At 46.8% G+C, this 17,386-nt stretch overlaps 1 protein-coding gene across 1 annotated transcript; it reads right to left on the reverse strand.

Moving 5' to 3' along the window:
- Positions 1-1,201: 1,201 nt before the first annotated feature.
- On the reverse strand, positions 1,202-17,277 carry LOC137620884 (serine/arginine repetitive matrix protein 1-like). The gene is made up of 5 exons (XM_068351329.1): positions 17,261-17,277; positions 16,425-16,707; positions 2,370-2,628; positions 1,773-2,321; positions 1,202-1,335 (listed from the first exon to the last, which is right to left on the reverse strand). Exons 1-5 carry the CDS (start codon positions 17,275-17,277, stop codon positions 1,202-1,204), a joined length of 1,242 nt encoding a protein of 413 aa, XP_068207430.1.
- Positions 17,278-17,386: the final 109 nt, after the last annotated feature.

The following is a 17,386-nucleotide window of genomic DNA, read 5'->3' on the forward strand; positions in this document are numbered from 1 at the left end:
CAGAGTTGCTGCCACCTGGTTGCGCAACTTTGTAGGCATCTCCCCACTGGTGGACATGCAGGGGGATTGCCAATCCTAGCGTTTTCAGCCTCTGCCACTCCCCCTAGGATTCTTGCCTCCCCTGGAGGACTTCTTGCCTCTCCTGTCCTTGACAGGAAAGGGGTGCTGTTTGGACACCGTTGTCTTCGCTGCCGCTGCTGGTTTCGTCGTCTTGGACTGGCGAGGTTGTTGTTGAGGTGCTGGAGGTTTGCAGGGCTTCGATGTGAGAGCACCTTGGAGGAGAGAATCCTGATTGGAATTCCTCCACCTCTCAGCCGCCTGTTCCACATCCTTGGGCTCAAACAGGCTCTTTCCCAAAAGGGAAGAGTGTCTGAGCTTGCAGACTTTGACGGGTGAGACCTTCGAATGGAACCTCTCTACCACCGCAGCACGTCGTTTCAAGATCGAATTAGCCCACAAGTTCGAGACTTGGTGGGCCAGAAACTCAATAGTGCAGGTGCCCGAGAGGAGGAAGATCTCCAGGGCCTTCTTAGTGCTTTCCTTGGACAGATCCTCGGATCACAAAAGGATGCCCAGAGACCCCAACCAGACATCCAGCCACGAAGTAGCCTGCATGGCACACTTCGCAACCTTCTGGTTTAGGATCTCTGTCGCTGAGAAAGTCACTTGCCGGCTAGAGAGTCTATCAAGAGGAACTCCCTTAGTAAGCTCTTCCACAGAGTGGTGCAACGGAAGAGCTAAACAAGGCTCCTCCATGATCTCAAAATACCTCCTCTGGTGGACACGAGGAGGCGGGAAGAGGAGCTTGCCAGCAGTGGAACGGCTGGAGGAGGCGAGCTTGGAGAGCTGGCTCTCAACCTTATCTCTGGCACTTTTGACCCCTTGGGACCAGGGCAAAAGCCACACTGGCCTTAGTGGGTTTCTGAGTGCCAAAGACTCGGTCCAGGACCGTGTCCTTGCCCTCACGAGGGAGAATCTCCGGGTCCGGAAACTTGAGATTCCTCATCAGAGTCAAGACCTGCCAGAAGGCATGCTCTGACTCTTGATGCTCTCCCCCTGGAGAATCAGCAGCGAAGTCTCCCGTCCCCAAAGGCTCTTCTTGGGGGGGGGGGACACGTGGACGTTCTCCACGGGTCTCGTTGGCTCTGGTCGAATCCTGGAAGACGACTTCGGGATAGTCTTCGAGTACTTCGGTTCCCAACTAGGAGGGATACATGACTCCAACAACTAAGTCTGAGGGCTTTTCTCCGTCCCAACACGGGACGATTCTCCTGCTCGAGGTGGGGGTTGCTCCCATTGGTGCGGTGGGAGAAAGTCTCACCTCGAAAGACTCCCCTGAGGACGGAAAAACCTCGTCCACAGCGGATGGAGAAAACGTCTGCGGGGAGGAAGGAGCCTTCCTGACGGACTTCTTGGGAGCCAATTTGACCCGAGGAGAAGTCACCACGATCTCTACTCCTCTCTTCCTCTTCAGAGGGGTTGGAGCTGCCCTTGGTTTGGGGCCCAAATCAGAGAAGGTAGGCTTAACAGCCTGGACGACAGCTCTGATAAGGGACTCAAACCATGGCTGCGTACTGACAGACGCAGTGTCAGAGACTCCCTTTGGAGGGAAGGGAATCGGGCGATCCCTTGGAGTAGAGACTACAACATGGCCTGTCTGAAAAGAAAGGGAAGAAGATGGGTGCCTGGACCTATCTTTAGATCTCCCCCCCCCCCCCCCCGCGAGCGCGCTGGTATGCGCTTGCAGGGGGGGGGGGGGGTAGCGTGAAGACGGCCTAGCTGCTCCCGTTCCTGATGACTCGTTCGGGTGAGTAGGTGAACTACGTCGAGCAGGCTCGTGGGCACGATTGCGTGCTGGGGAGTGATGGCGCACATGAGATAGCGTGTGTGCGCGCAGGAGATCGATGGCACACGGGCGCGGTCTGGTGAAGACAGAGGGTGTGCAGAAGGACCAGCAAGCGTGGAAGTGCGAGGAGGAGACTGCTCGTGGGCGCGTGGGCACGCAGTATCTCGGAAGCCTCTGGAAGGGCGCACGGTAAGAACTAAAACCTGTGCGCGCGAAGGTGACTGTGCGTGATGGTGCGCAGGAGAGGGCTGACGGGTGGGCGAGTTCCAAGGGCGCGCAGGAGATCGCTGGCGAGAAGGCGAGGGCGAGTCTTCTTTCCTGTGCTCAGATCCGAAGATCGAGGGCGCACTCTGGTGAGCAAGAGGGGCGCTCTGGTGAGCAAGAGGGGAGCGCTGGCGAGCTGGAGATCGTGGGCGCGTGTGGCGCGTAACAGGATCAGGGCGTGCGTGGCGCGTAACAGGATCAGGGCGTGCAGCTGTGCGCTGGCGAGTAGGAGATCACTGGCGTGCAGGTAAGCGCTGACGAGCAGGAGATCGGTGAGAGTGCTGGCGCATTGATTCTGCAGCAGGAGCTCGTTGGCTAGTTGTCCCTGGCATAGGATGTCTCTGGGTCATTGTCTCAGGAAGATCAGGAACAGGCGAGCGCTTGCGCGCAGGAGAGCGTGGGCGCACAGGTGATACCTGGCCCCTAAGGGACTTGCCCACATTGTGAGCAAGCCTCTTTTGCCCCAAAGGGACCGGTGCCCGTTTGAAAACGGGGTGCGTGGGCGCCCAGTGCGTCAGCTGCCAGGTACGGTGAAGGAATGAATGAATGATTTAAAGTTTTCAGGCATCCTGACATCTAAGGTCATTGACGCCGGTAACATTTACTTTATCTAAACAAAAATAAAAAATTAAAGAGTATTCAATTAAAATCATAAAAATGTTATTTTTATTAGTAAAATAAATTTTTGAATATACTTACCCGATAATCATGTAGCTGTCAACTCCGTTGCCCGACAGAATTCTACGGGAGGGATACGCCAGCTATCACAATACTAGAAGGGGGTGTACTCACCAGCGCCACCTGTGGCCAGGTACTACAGTACTTCTTGTTGACACCTCCTCAATTTTTCCTCGGTCCACTGGTTCTCTATGGGGAGGAAGGGAGGGTCAATTAAATCATGATTATCGGGTAAGTATATTCAAAAATTTATTTTACTAATAAAAATAACATTTTTCAATATTAAACTTACCCGATAATCATGTAGCTGATTCACACCCATGGGGGTGGGTGAAAACCAGTGTACAAGATTAAAGGATAGCTAAGTATCCCGTATTTCATATAATCAGTTATCTCAAAATAACAATGAAATAATAAGTACCTGGTAAGGAAGTCGACTTGAACCGTTACTCTGCCTTTTTTTAAGTTCGTCTTCCTTACTGAGCGCAGCGTTCCTCTTAGGAGGCTGAATCAACTCTAAGGTGCTAAAGTATATAGGGCTGCAACCCCTACTAAAGGACCTCTACACAACCTCTAACCCAGGCGCTTCTCAAGAATGAATTGACCACCCGCCAAATCAAAAGGATGCGGAAGGCTTCTTAGCCTACCGTAACAACCATAAAAACAACAATAAAAGCATTCAAGAGAAAGGTTAAAAAAAGGTTATGGGATTAAGGGAATGTAGTGGCTGAGCCCTCACCTACTACTGCACTCGCTGCTACGAATGGTCCCAGGGTGTAGCAGTTCTCGTAAAGAGACTGGACATCTTTAAGATAAAATGATGCAAACACTGACTTGCTCCTCCAATAGGTTGCATCCATTATGCTCTGCAGAGAACGGTTTTTATTAAAGGCCATCGAAGTAGCTACGGCTCTCACTTCGTGGGTCCTTACCTTCAGCAAAGCAAGGTCTTCCTCCTTCAAGTGAGAATGGGCTTCTCTAATCAGAAGCCTTATATAATACGAAACCCCGTTCTTGGACATGGGCCTCAAAGGTTTCTTGATTGCACACCATAAGGCTTCTGACTGTCCTCGAATAGGTTTTGACCTATTAAGATAAAATTTCAGAGCTCTGACAGGGCAAAGAACTCTTTCTAGTTCGTTACCTACCATGTTGGAGAGGCTAGGAATTTCAAACGATCTAGGCCAAGGACGTGAAGGAAGTTCATTCTTAGCTAAGAATCCGAGCTGTAAAGAACATGTTGCAGACTCGGATGTGAACCCAATGTTCTTGCTGAAGGCATGAACCTCACTGACTCTTTTAGCTGTTGCAAGGCAGACGAGAAAAAGAGTCTTGAGGGTAAGGTCCTTGAAGGAAGCTGACTGGAGAGGTTCGAACCTAGGTGACATAAGGAACCTTAAGACTACGTCTAGATTCCAGCCTGGAGTGGGTAGACGACGTTCTTTAGAAGTCTCAAAAGACTTAAGGATGTCTTGAAGGTCCTTGTTGGAAGAAAGGTCCAAACCTCTGTGGCGGAGAACTGAAGCCAACATACTCCTGTACCCTTTAATCGTAGGAGCTGAAAGGGATCTCTCATTCCTAAGATGTAATAGGAAGTCAGCTATTTGGGTCACAGAGGTATTGGTAGAGGAAACTGCATTGGCTCTACACCAGCTTCGGAAGACTTCCCACTTGGATTGGTAGACTCTACGAGTGGATACCCTCCTTGCTCTGGCAATCGCACTGGCTGCCTCCTTCGAAAAGCCTCTAGCTCTAGCGAATCTTTCGACAGTCTGAAGGCAGTCAGCCGAAGAGCGTGGAGGTTTGGGTGCAACCTGTCTACGTGAGGTTGACGTAGAAGGTCCACTCTTAGAGGGAGAGTCCTGGGGACGTCGACCAGCCATTGTAGTACCTCTGTGAACCATTCTCTTGCAGGCCAAAGGGGAGCAACCAGCGTCAGCCGTGTCCCTTCGTGCCAGATGAACTTCTGAAGGACTTTGTTTATGATCTTGAACGGTGGGAATGCGTAAAGGTCGAGATGGGACCAGTTCAGCAGAAAAGCATCCACATGAACTGCTGCTGGGTCTGGAACTGGGGAACAGTACAAAGGAAGTCTCTTGGTCATGGAGGTGGCAAAAAGATCTATTGTCGGCTGACCCCACAAGGTCCAAAGTCTGTTGCACACGCTCTTGTGGAGGGTCCATTCCGTGGGGATGACCTGATCCCTTCTGCTTAGGCGATCTGCTGAGACGTTCATGTTGCCCTGAATGAACCTCGTAACTAGGGTGAGGTTTAGACTTCTTGACCAAATGAGGAGGTCCCTTGCTATCTCGTATAGGCTCCTCGAATGGGTCCCTCCTTGCTTGGAGATGTAAGCCAAGGCTGTGGTGTTGTCGGAGTTCACCTCCACCACCTTGCCTAGCAGGAGGGACTTGAAGTTCAATAGGGCTAAATGAACTGCTAGTAGCTCCTTGCAGTTGATGTGGAGCGTTTCCTGTTCCTCGTTCCACGTTCCCGAGCACTCCTGTCCGTTCAAGGTCGCGCCCCAGCCCGAGTCCGATGCATCCGAGAAGAGATGAAGATTGGGGGTCTGAATCGCCAACGATAGGCCCTCCCTGAGAAGGAGATTGGTCTTCCACCACAAGAGAGTGGTCTTCATCTCTTTGGTGACTGGGATAGAGACTGCTTCGAGCGTCAAACCCTTGTCCCAATGAGCTGCTAGATGGAATTGGAGAGGGCGGAGGTGGAGTCTCCCTAGCTCGACGAACAGGGCCAACGATGAAAGGGTCCCTGTGAGACTCATCCACTGTCTCACCGAGCAACTGCTCCTCTTCAGCATGCTCAGGATGCAATCTAGGGCTTGGCTTATCCTTGGGGCCGATGGAAAAGCCCGAAAATCCTGACTCCGAATCTCCATTCCCAGGTACACAATGGATTGGGAGGGAATGAGCTGGGACTTTTCTAAATTGACTAATAGACCCAGTTCTTTGATCAAGTCCAAAGTCCAGTTGAGACTCTCCAGACAGCGACGACTCGTGGAGGCTCTCAACAGCCAGTCGTCTAAATAAAGGGAGGCTCTGATGTCCGATAAGTGGAGGAATTTTGCTATATTCCTCATCAGATGCGTAAACACCATAGGAGCTGTGCTTAGGCCAAAACACAGGGCTTGGAATTGGTAGACAACCTTTCCGAAAACGAATCTCAGGAAAGGTTGGGAGTCTGGATGAATAGGAACGTGAAAGTAAGCATCTTTCAGGTCCAACGAGACCATCCAGTCCTCCTGCCTGACCGCTGCTAGGACCGACTTCGTCGTCTCCATAGTGAACGTCTGCTTGGTGACATAAGCATTGAGCGCGCTGACGTCCAGCACCGGTCTCCAACCTCCTGTCTTCTTGGCCACCAGAAAGAGACGGTTGTAGAAGCCCGGGGATTGATGGTCCCGGACTATAACCACTGCCTTCTTCTGTAACAGGAGCGACACCTCCTGATGCAACGCTAGCCTCTTGTCCTTCTCTTTGTAGTTGGGAGAGAGGTTGATGGGAGATGTGGTCAGAGGGGGTTTGCGGCAGAATGGTATCCTGTAACCCTCCCTCAGCCAACTGACAGACTGGGCGTCTGCACCTCTCTTTTCCCAGGCTTGCCAGAAGATCTTGAGTCTGGCTCCTACTGCTGTCTGGAGAGGAGGAGAGTCAGTTTTTGCCTTTAGAAGCCTTGGAACCTTTCCTAGACTTGCTCCTGGAAGAGTCTGGACGGGAGCTTCCTCGGCTGGGGGCTCTACCACGAAAGGGCGGAATAAACCTCGTAGCAGGAGTATCAGCCACTGGGGTGCGATAAGTCCTGGGGACTGAGGGAGCAACCTTAGTCTTACGAGCTGATGAGGCCACAAGATCATGGGTGTCCTTTTGAATCAGGGCCGCAGACAAGTCCTTAACAAGCTCTTCGGGAAACAGGAACTTAGAGAGCGGAGCGAAAAGGAGTTGAGACCTTTGACAAGGTGTGATGCTGGAGGAAAGGAAGGAACAAAGCTGCTCCCTTTTCTTAAGCACTCCTGACACAAACATTGAAGCAAGCTCGCCAGATCCATCCCTAATAACTTTATCCATGCAGGACATTAAGAGCATGGCTGAGTCCTTGTCCGCAGGGGAGGTCTTCTTGCTAAGGGCCCCCAGGCACCAGTCTAGGAAATTGAACATCTCAAAGGCTCGAAATACACCCTTTAGGAAGTGATCTAGATCGGAGAAGGTCCAGCAAACCTTAGAGCGCCTCATTGCTGTTCTACGAGGAGAGTCTACCAAACTTGAGAAGTCAGCCTGGGCAGAGGCAGGTACTCCCAAGCCTGGTTCCTCTCCTGTGGCATACCAAACGCCCGCTTTGGAAGTGAGCTTAGTCGGAGGAAACATAAAGGAAGTCTTTCCTAGTTGCTGCTTAGACTGCAACCACTCCCCTAAAATTCTTAAAGCTCTCTTAGAGGACCTTGCAAAGACGAGCTTAGTATAAGTTGACTTGGCTGGCTGCATGCCCAGCGAAAACTCAGATGGCGGAGAGCGGGGGGTAGCAGAGACAAAATGGTCTGGGTATACCTCTCTGAAAAGAGCCAAGACCTTACGAAAGTCAATAGGAGGCGGAGAAGACTTGGATTCATCCACATCTGATGAGGGATCCAGGTGTGCAGCCTCATCATCAGAAACCTCATCACCAGAGTGTAGCGAAGTGAGAGGTAAGGTATGCTGAACAGCAGAATCTGCACGAGCGGGAGCAAAAACGCTAGTGGTTTCATCCTCAAGACTCTGTTGCTGAGGCAAAACCTGAGGTTCAGGCTGCAAAGGCTGGTCAACAGGAGTAGCAGAAGGTAGGCGCATGGGTTGAGGAGGCTGACTCCTGGCATGAGTGTCTTGCCTCAAGGGTTGCGCTTGCTGTAAGGTGAGCGGATGCGCAGTAGCAGGTTCCTGAGGAACGAGTTGAGGTTCCTGAGGTGTGAGCTGCGAGAGTAGAGGTAGTGGCTGCGCAGAACGCAATACTTGTCTAGCGAGTTGAGGTTCCTGAGGCGCAAAGCTAAGGTGTTGAGGCTCTCGCCTTGAGGAGGGTTGAGGTCGCTGCAGCGAGAGCTGAGGTGTCTGCCTCATGGATGGGAGAGGTTGTTGTACCTCAAGAGAGTGTTGCCTCACTGGTGGAAGCGGAGGAAGTAAGGTATAAGCTTCCTGTTCCCATTGCTGAGGTTGCCTTAAGGAAGGCGGAGGGAGCTGCACACCGCTGGAAACTGGTAATTCAGTACGTGGTAAGGTATCCTGAGGAGCCTCAACATCGTACGCCTGGCAGACAGGACTGCGGTTAGGCGGAGCGATCGCAGGAGGAGGTGAAACCTTCTCAGCCTGACACTCACGCATCAAGACCGCAAGTTGTGACTGCATGGACTGCAGTAGAGTCAACTTGGGGTCGGCAGACACTAAGGTCTGCTGAGGCAAAGCCTTAACAGAAGAGATCTGTTGCGGCAGCACCTTACTCCTCTTAGGAGGAGTGCATTCAACTGATGACTGCGGCGAGTCAGAGCTGATCCAATGACTGCAGCCAGGTTGTAGAGCTCTTGAGGTCTGGACTCTGCGTTTGAGAGGTCTTGAGACCTGAGTCCAACGTTTCCTCCCTGACAATTCTTCAGCAGACGAGTAAAAGACGGGCTCAATCGTCTGCAGGTGGGAGTGACGGTCTCTGGAAGACACGCCCGCAACCACCGAGGATACTTCTGTGCGCCGATCAAGGCCTGCCGAACCCTTTTGCCCTTCGACATTGCTTCTCCCCTGGGCTTGGGAGCTTGCAAGAGGTCCCGGACTGGGAGGACGACTGGCACGCACAGAAGTACCCTCACGCACCACACTGACACTGACACTAGCACTTGGCACTGCACTGACACTAGCACTTGTCACAGCACTGGCACTATTACCACCCACTGCACTCTTGACCTTAAGTTCCTTGACTTCGGCCATAAGAGACTTATGATCACTAACCACCGATTCCACTTTGTCACCTAAAGCCTGAATGGCACGCAAAACAACAGACATATCAGGTTGAGGGCAAATAGTAGGTTCGGGGGTAGCCACTACAGGGGGAGGAAAAGGTAGGGGATCATGAGGTGAGGAAAAAAGTGAAGAGCGAGAAGAACTCCTCCTAACTCTCTCTCTCTCTAACTTGGTTGAATATTTAAGAAATCGGACAAAATCAAGTTCCGAAAGTCCGGCGCATTCCTCACATCGATCTTCCAACTGACAGGGTCTTTCCCTACAGTCAGAACAAGCGGTGTGAGGATCTACCGAGGCCTTCGGAATACGCCTATTACAAGACCTACATCGTCTATGGGGTGGGGCTTGTGAAATGTCAGACATCTTGAATCAAAGAGTTAGCCAAGTGGGGATTCCAAATCAAGCAAAAAGATCGTTAACCATTAATCAGAACTAAATAATAGCTATCTAAGCTAATATAGAAGTTTTCCAGTAAAGCGACAGCCGAAATCTGAGAGAAATACTTCACCAAAAGCCGTGAAAATACTCCAAGATCATAAGCGTATCCCAGAACGTCTTGCCGGAAGCACGACAGAGGAAAAATTGAGGAGGTGTCAACAAGAAGTACTGTAGTACCTGGCCACAGGTGGCGCTGGTGAGTACACCCCCTTCTAGTATTGTGATAGCTGGCGTATCCCTCCCGTAGAATTCTGTCGGGCAACGGAGTTGACAGCTACATGATTATCGGGTAAGTTTAATATTGAAAAATTGAATGTCATAAAAGTTCAATATTTTTCAGAAGACCTGCTTCTGAAATAAATCTAAAAATGCCACTTGCATGGTAGGACACATCATTTCCAAGAATCTTGGCAAGGATGAACCTGCCACCCTCACCTCGAGCCTCAAACAAATATCTATTCCGCAAGCTGTTATAATTGGGGCATTCGGTCAACAAATGCCTTACTGTTAGAGGTACTAAACAGTCGTCACAATACGGTTGGTGTTGGCCCTTCAGCAGAAACTCATGTGTCAACCGAGTGTGACCAATACGGAGACGACAAAGAGATGTCTCCCATTTTCGGGGCATCATATTATACCTCCAAGGAGATATGTCATTTGTTACTTCCCTAATTTTATTGCCATCTTGACTATCCCATTGCTGTTGCCATTTATTGCAAACCAATTTCTTGATGTCAGGTAAGAAATCATTACAGCGAGTGGGATACCTTCTTGGCAGCAACTCGGATGCAGCCTCCTTAGCCAGTGAATCTGCCTTCTCATTCCCGGACACACCTACATGTGCTGGAACCCAACAAAATTGAACTGTTATACCTCTCCGTCCAATAATGAAAAGCCATTCTAAAATCTTTAAAACTAGAGGGTTATTAGAATTAAAAACTTCCATAGCTTGAAGGACACTCCTTGCATCACTAAAAATTGTAAAATTACCCTCCTCCACGCTATTTTCTCAATAGCGGTTAATATGCCATACAGTTCGGCAGTAAATATGGAAGCGGTCAGAGGAAGTGCACCTCTACAATTAAAACCATTACTATGTACTCCAAATCCAACGCCAGCATCCGATTTGGAGCCATCAGTATAGATAAAAGTTGATCCTCTATGTTCTTTAACATGTTCATTAAAAAGACACCTGGCTTCTAGGTCTGACATATTCTTCTTATCTCCAATAAAATATTTACAAAAAGATATCTCTGGTAACTTCCATGGAGGCGTTGATGATGCCTTGAATGGAAGTACCTTATTTCTAATTATATCCAAACTATTTAATAATCGTTTCACCCGAAAGCCATAAGGTTGAGGAGATTTTGGGTGCAACTCAAAGTATGATGCGTGTCTTACAAGTCTTGCAGTCTGAAAGGCTAGAGAGTTAGGGAGTCTTTGCAATCTAAACCAATACCGAAGAATGGAAGACATTCGGTAAAGGTCTAGAGGTAACTCTCCAGCATCAACAAGGAGACTTGGGATAGGCGAGGTTTTAAAAGCTCCAGTAGACAATCTAATACCTGCATGATGTATCGAGTCTAATATTTCTAACCGGCTTGGGGTGGCTGAAGAATATACCTCACAACCATAACTAATTTTGGAAAAAATCAAGGCCTTGTATAATTTTAAAATAGTATTGCGGTCTGCCCCCCACGGTGTATGGGACAATACTTTTAAAATATTCAGAGATTCAACACATTTAGCTTTTAATGCTTTTAAGTGAGAAACCCATGTAAGCCTACAATCAAATATCAAACCTAAAAATTTAGCTTCTCTTGCACATGGTATCCGTTGACCTTTAATGTATATATCCGGGTCTGGATGTACTCCCCGGATACGACAAAAATGGACAATGGTAGTTTTACTTGTCGAGAACTTAAATCCATTCATGTCACCCCACTGGATAATTTTATCAATAGAGAGTTGGATTTTTCTCTCAACCATTGTCATTCTAGTGCCAGCAAATGATATTGAGAGATCCACAAATAATTTTGAGAGAACATCCTGGGGAATGGCTGAGGATATCCCATTAATTGCTAGTGCAAAAAGGGTTACACTCGGCACACTACCCTGAGGAACTCCTTCTTCCTGGCACTTACTCTCTGATAGAGTTTCCCCCACTCTCACTTGAAAAACTTTACTTGAAAGAAATGCCTGAATAAATAGTGGCAGCTCTCCTCTCAATCCCAATTCATGAATGGTTTTAAGAATACCATATCTCCATGAGGTATCATATGCCTTTTCAAGGTCAAAAAATACTGTAACATGGTGCTCTTTGGAAGCAAAGGCTTCACAAATAGAAGACTCAAGTCGTATCAACACATCAGTCTTTGAGTGCATTTTTCGGAATCCACATTGAATCGGTGATAAAATACCTTTCTTTTCAAGGTACCATATCAGCCTTGCATTGACCATCTTCTCCATGATTTTACATAAACAAGATGTCAATGCAATAGGACGATAGTTTGCTGCTAAAAACTTGTCTTTACCGGGTTTTAAAAAGGCTAAAATAATGGCTAGTTCCCAAACACTTGGGTAACTATGATCATGCCATATTCTATTAATAATGCTTAAAATAAATAGCTTTGTATTAAAATGTACATGTTTAATCATTGCATATGGAATTCCATCGGGTCCAGGGGCTGTATCATTGCAACGAGCAAGTGCGAAATCAAATTCTCTTTCAGTGAAAGGAGAATTATACGACTCTTCCCTTCTTGTTGCAAAATTTAAAATATTCTTTTCTTCAGTGCTCCTATACTGGTGACCAGGGGCTCCTTCACACTTGCTGGATACATTTGAAAAATGATTAACCAGGGCATTGCTAACTTCATTTGCTTCAGTTACATACTGGCCATTCACCTTCAACACTGGTGGTGGGTTGGGGGTGAATTTGCCAGCTATCTTTTTTACTTTCCTCCACACAGAAGATGGTGGTGTTCTACTGTTAATGGAGGAAACAAGACATCCATGACTGGCGCCTTGCTTCTTTTATGGCACGACGGAACTGTGCTCTACATTTCTTGTACATAATTAAATTCTCATCAGTTCTGCGTCTACGCAATCGTGTTAAGAGATCTTCTTGTGGCTCTGTGGAGGGCAGTTAGTTCTGAAGACCACCACGGGACTGGTCGTCGTTTGAATAACCCTGTTGTTTTGGGAACTGAATTGACTCCTGCTGTATGAAGAGTTCCATTCAGTAGGTCTATGGCATCATCAATACTTTCAAACTGTTTGCTCTCCCTTCGATTTCACTTAGCTCAGAAAATTTAAGCCAGTCTGCCTTGTCTAGATTACAACGTGGCGATCTTTGCAAAGGCGGACCCTTGTTGGTGTTTATAATGATTGGTGCATGATCACTAGTATGCCAATCATATAATGTCCTCCAATCAAAATCAAGAAGGCAGTTAGAGCTTGCAACTGAAAGTTCAATGCATGACAAGGTACCTGTCTGAACATGGAAGTGTGTGGGCTCTCCTGTATTAAGGAGTCCCACATCCTCATTCTCCACAATTGATGAGATAATATTGCCCCTTGTGTTTGCTAAAATATCACCCCATAAAGGATGTCTACCATTCATATCTCCCAGTAAGAGAAATGGTTGAGGGAGTTGATGAATAACCTCTGCTAAATCATCATATAAAATATTATCATTTGGAGGCAAGTAGAGAGAGCATATTGTATATTTTCTTCCTATATCAATTTGTACAGCCACTGCCTGCAGTGTTGTACATATAGACATAGGTATTTGGGGAACATCTCGACGAACATACATGAGACTTCCACCATGGCTCCCAGCTTGATGATTATATGGTGTTCTATAGCTAACATACTCTCGAGGACTAGGAGTGTTAGCATCCAGCATACTTTCCTGTAGACATACAATTATGGGGGAATGTTCATGAATTAGGAGCTTAAGTTCTTCAAATTTCGCCCTCAAACCCTGACAGTTCCATTGCAAAATTGAGGAGAAAACTATGGATTATTTCGGGAAGACATCTTGGATGAGGTCTTCCCATTAGCAGTTTTTAATCTAACATTATTACTTGTAGGTTTCTTCAGAGATGGTCTTGTTATGTTGGGTTTTACGTTGGAGTTTTTCTTTGTATCTTTTTTATATATTTGTTGAGGGGGATGGTGGACCTCAACTTGAATTTCTGATTTATTTAAATTGTCTTCTGGTTGATTGCCAACATCATATTTATTTGATGTCATAATTCTAGTATTTCTTATGGAAGGGGGTGAGAGAGATGGAGGTCTCTCTCTTTTACGATTAATAGGTTGCGAGTTACCAGGTTTTTGTACCTTCCCCACTACAGGTATACCTGATAACTTGGTGTCAGGTGGAATCTCCATTAAATCAGGCAAGGATATGGCCTGGGAGAGGTTAGTACTATCCTTTGTAATGGGGGACAAAGTTTGATAGTGGTGGGCAATGTCTTTTTGTTGATACTCAATGATAAATCTTTAGGAGGAGATGTTCTAGTCTTATGCAGCACTTTATCAATAGATAGTGAATTCATTTTTCGAGAACTACCTACAGTAGTAGGTGGGTGAGATGATTCCCGAGGAACTTTTTCTCCTGTTTTTAATGTCTTTGCATAAGTATTAGATTTATTTAATAATCTCTTGGCATGCCCCACGCTTACATGTTCAATAATTGATTTATTGAGGGCAGCCTCTTCTAACTTATAAAACTGGCAGCTCCTATCATTAGATTTATGATTAGAGTTGCAGTTTAAGCACCTTGCCTCAAGTGTACAATCCCCATGGTAAATATTGGAGCAAGTATTACAAATTTTTTCATTATTGCAAACTTTGGAAGGATGTCCAAATTTAAAGCAATTATAACATTGCAGTGGCTTCTCCTTAAAAGGTTGAACTCTGATCCTTTCGTTTTCTATGTCTATGTGGAAAGGTACATCAGCATCCTGGAAAGTAAGAACAATCATTGATGTTCCAGGTACTTTATGTACTTTCCACACTGATAGAGGACACATAGCCAATATCTCCTCTTCAGTAAATTCATACAGATCCCTATTAAAAACCACTCCCCTTCCATAGCTAAAGTTTAGATGGGGTTTGATGTCCAATTTTATATCATCATTTACTGTCTTCAAATTAGACAGTATAACAGACTGTGTGTATGACTTGGCCTTTATCAAGAAACTTTTCTTCCCGAATCGAGATATATCTCCAGGTGCGATCGTACCTACCTTCCTCTGAAGAAATTTGCATATCTTGAAATAATTTTCCGTACCTCCTACAGATTGAGCAAGAAGCCACATTGGTGGTTTTGGCTTTCTTTGGGATGGCATATCTGCTTCTATATCTTTATCAGCCCAGTCTGCTGGTCTGTAGACATCCTGATCTTTAGGTGCCCCATCACACAGAGCACCCTTAACACTCATATTACCTACTTTAATATCAACAATGTTACAGCTTGCATTAAATGCTTCCTCATGACAATTAAATGATAACCAAGATTCCCAATTATCATCTTGAAGTTTCATTCTAATTTCTTTTATTGATCTGAAACACTCAAATATTTTATGTAGCACATCATAATTAGCTTCTAAAGGGATTTGGGTAACGTGCAGGACTTTGTTTTCCTGTGTTGCCCAAATTACCCTTTTTCCGAATGTTTAAAGAACAGTCCTTTTTAGTTCCTACGTCGTCAACGGAGTTTTCTTTAAATGAATTGCCAGAGGTCGTCAACAGTGCCGGGGGCGAGTCAGCATATCCAGGGGAGGTGGGGTCATTCTCACAAGAATCCATCAGAATAAAGAAAAGAGAAGAATGACTTTTTGAATAGTTTGATTTACCTGCTTGAGAACATTACGGCATCACATGTTGGGAAGGAAATTTGCACTCTCCACTACTGGCACAGTGAGAGTATACTTCCCAGCTGGTCCACTCCATACCCTACCCGAAGGATAGCATCAAAACAGATATAGAGGCACAGGTGTAAGCTGAACCCGCTTGTTAGGACTGAGACCAAGAAACTATGGAATCATCCTCCCCATATCTGTAATGACGGGCTTCCGGCCAGAAGCCGAGAGTCCTACCCCAAGCATTGGATCCCCCTGGATTCCGAAGACCCAACACTTGAGAATAGTTCCGCCAAAAAGGTCCAAACCATCTTCGGGATGGCTGAGATCATCCAATACTCTCACATATAGCTTTGAGCACAAATACCTCCCAACCGTGACATCTTTCACATTCATCAAAGCAAGCAGCAATACCGGATGTAGAAACATCCGCCCAAGTGGCAATAACAGATGTAGAAGCATCCATGCCATAAAGAGAGAAAAAAAAAAAAAAGGTAATAAACATACATATATATGTAAAAATATACACATATACATATGGAAAATTTTACTCATAGGGTTGGGACAGCATCATGAAAGAAAGTTGATAAAATTAGGAGAAGGTCGAAGTAATATTAAGCAGAAGAAAAAGATGAAAGAGAGAAATTTGATTCGAACTGGGGGAGCAATTTCCCGAAGTTTGAGAGCCCTCTTGCCCGTCACCAAGATTCAGCACGGGAATGAAATGCCGTGCTGAAGCTCAATGACTTCATCAAGGCATTCTCTCATTAAGAGGGGAACGGTGAAGGAAGGTCAGCGAACGATCTGCAGAGAGGTCCAGTGATGCAGCTGCAACGGTTAAAGCATGGTGAGGATCCTCTAAGGGGGACTGCGAAGGCGAAGAGTCAAAAAGGCGCCTCCTAACTCCCTTGTGAGGAGAAGGAAGGCCTCAACAGCAAAGAGGAAGATGAGCCTTGCGTCGGATACGTCCTCTGGGGGGCATCAGGAACACCATCGGCAGTCCTCCGAAGAGATGTCTCTGTTAGTGAACTCCCCCGAGGGGGAAAAACACCTGCAGGAGAGACCGTTGGAATTGACCCCTCCCTCGAAGGATGTTCGGAGGGGGGGAACCAAGCCTTCAGCAACATCAGCACCCAAGGCAGAGGTTTGACCCAACTCGCCGGAAGCCTCTGCCACAACAACGTCGACGATAGACAGAGGGTCAACCTCCGCTATCACTGGCGACTGTTTGACAGCTGCTCTCAACTGGATAAGGTCAAACAGGGCTTCCCTGGAGGGCAAACCCTTAAGCCCCAAGGAAGCCCAAAGCTGCAATAAATCATCATTAGCAACATTAGATAAATCCTCCCCCGGAGGAGAAGGAGAAGCTGCATCGCTATGGGAGGCAACTCCCTCTCCTGAACCACGAGGTCGGTCAACACAAGTACAGCCTACGCTACCACTCCACGGCCTCTCGGGAGAGACCGATTGAGTGGGAGCTTCGGAGGAGGTTTGGGCATCGAAAGAAGAGTCCTTGGAGATTTCTTTCTTCAAGGAGATCCTTGAAGGAGAACGATCCAGCTTCGACTTCTTTCGGCGCCGGGAAAACCTCTCCCACTGGGAGGTAGACCACTCCCTACACTCACAACAAACTTTATTCTTATCACACCGTTGGCCCCTGCAGAACGGACACAAGGTGTGAGGGTCCGTCTCAACCGCAGACATATAAGTCCCACAAGGGCGGTCTGGTAATCCGGGGCATTTCCGCATGATAAAGAGAGAGGCCAACTTCCAAACACACAACTGAAAGAAAAAGCAAAAAAGATTAAGGCTGTCAATACGCGAGGGTGAGAGCAGACACGTCTGTCCATCACCCGAGCCAGAAGCAAAGTGATCTAGTTCACTGGTGTGTGAGGGGGGAGGGGTAGATAGCTACTCCTCCCCTACCCCTTCGCTAACTAGCGCGGGGGGGGGGAGCAAACCCTCGTTAAAAATTTAATGGCTCGTCATTTCAGCTACGCAGAAAGTAATACCCTATTCAAATAGCATGGTTTGTATTTCGGTTACGGAACAAACAATAATTAGAAAATTGCAATCTAAATTTTAATTGTGAATTTTCATTAGAAAGTCAAAAAAGCTCAAATGGTAATCTAGACCTAATATATATGCAAGTAAAATTGGGTGTTTACAATTTACTAGAAGACATAGCATCACATGTATTTTTTTAACTGAGTAGATACACAAAATTAAAAGCTAACTAATAACAGCTTTATATGCACTAGATTTTTAAAGATTGAGCTAATAAAATACTTGCT

This window comes from Palaemon carinicauda, chromosome 27 (genome assembly GCF_036898095.1).
Source record: "Palaemon carinicauda isolate YSFRI2023 chromosome 27, ASM3689809v2, whole genome shotgun sequence".
NCBI lineage: Eukaryota > Metazoa > Arthropoda > Malacostraca > Decapoda > Palaemonidae > Palaemon > Palaemon carinicauda.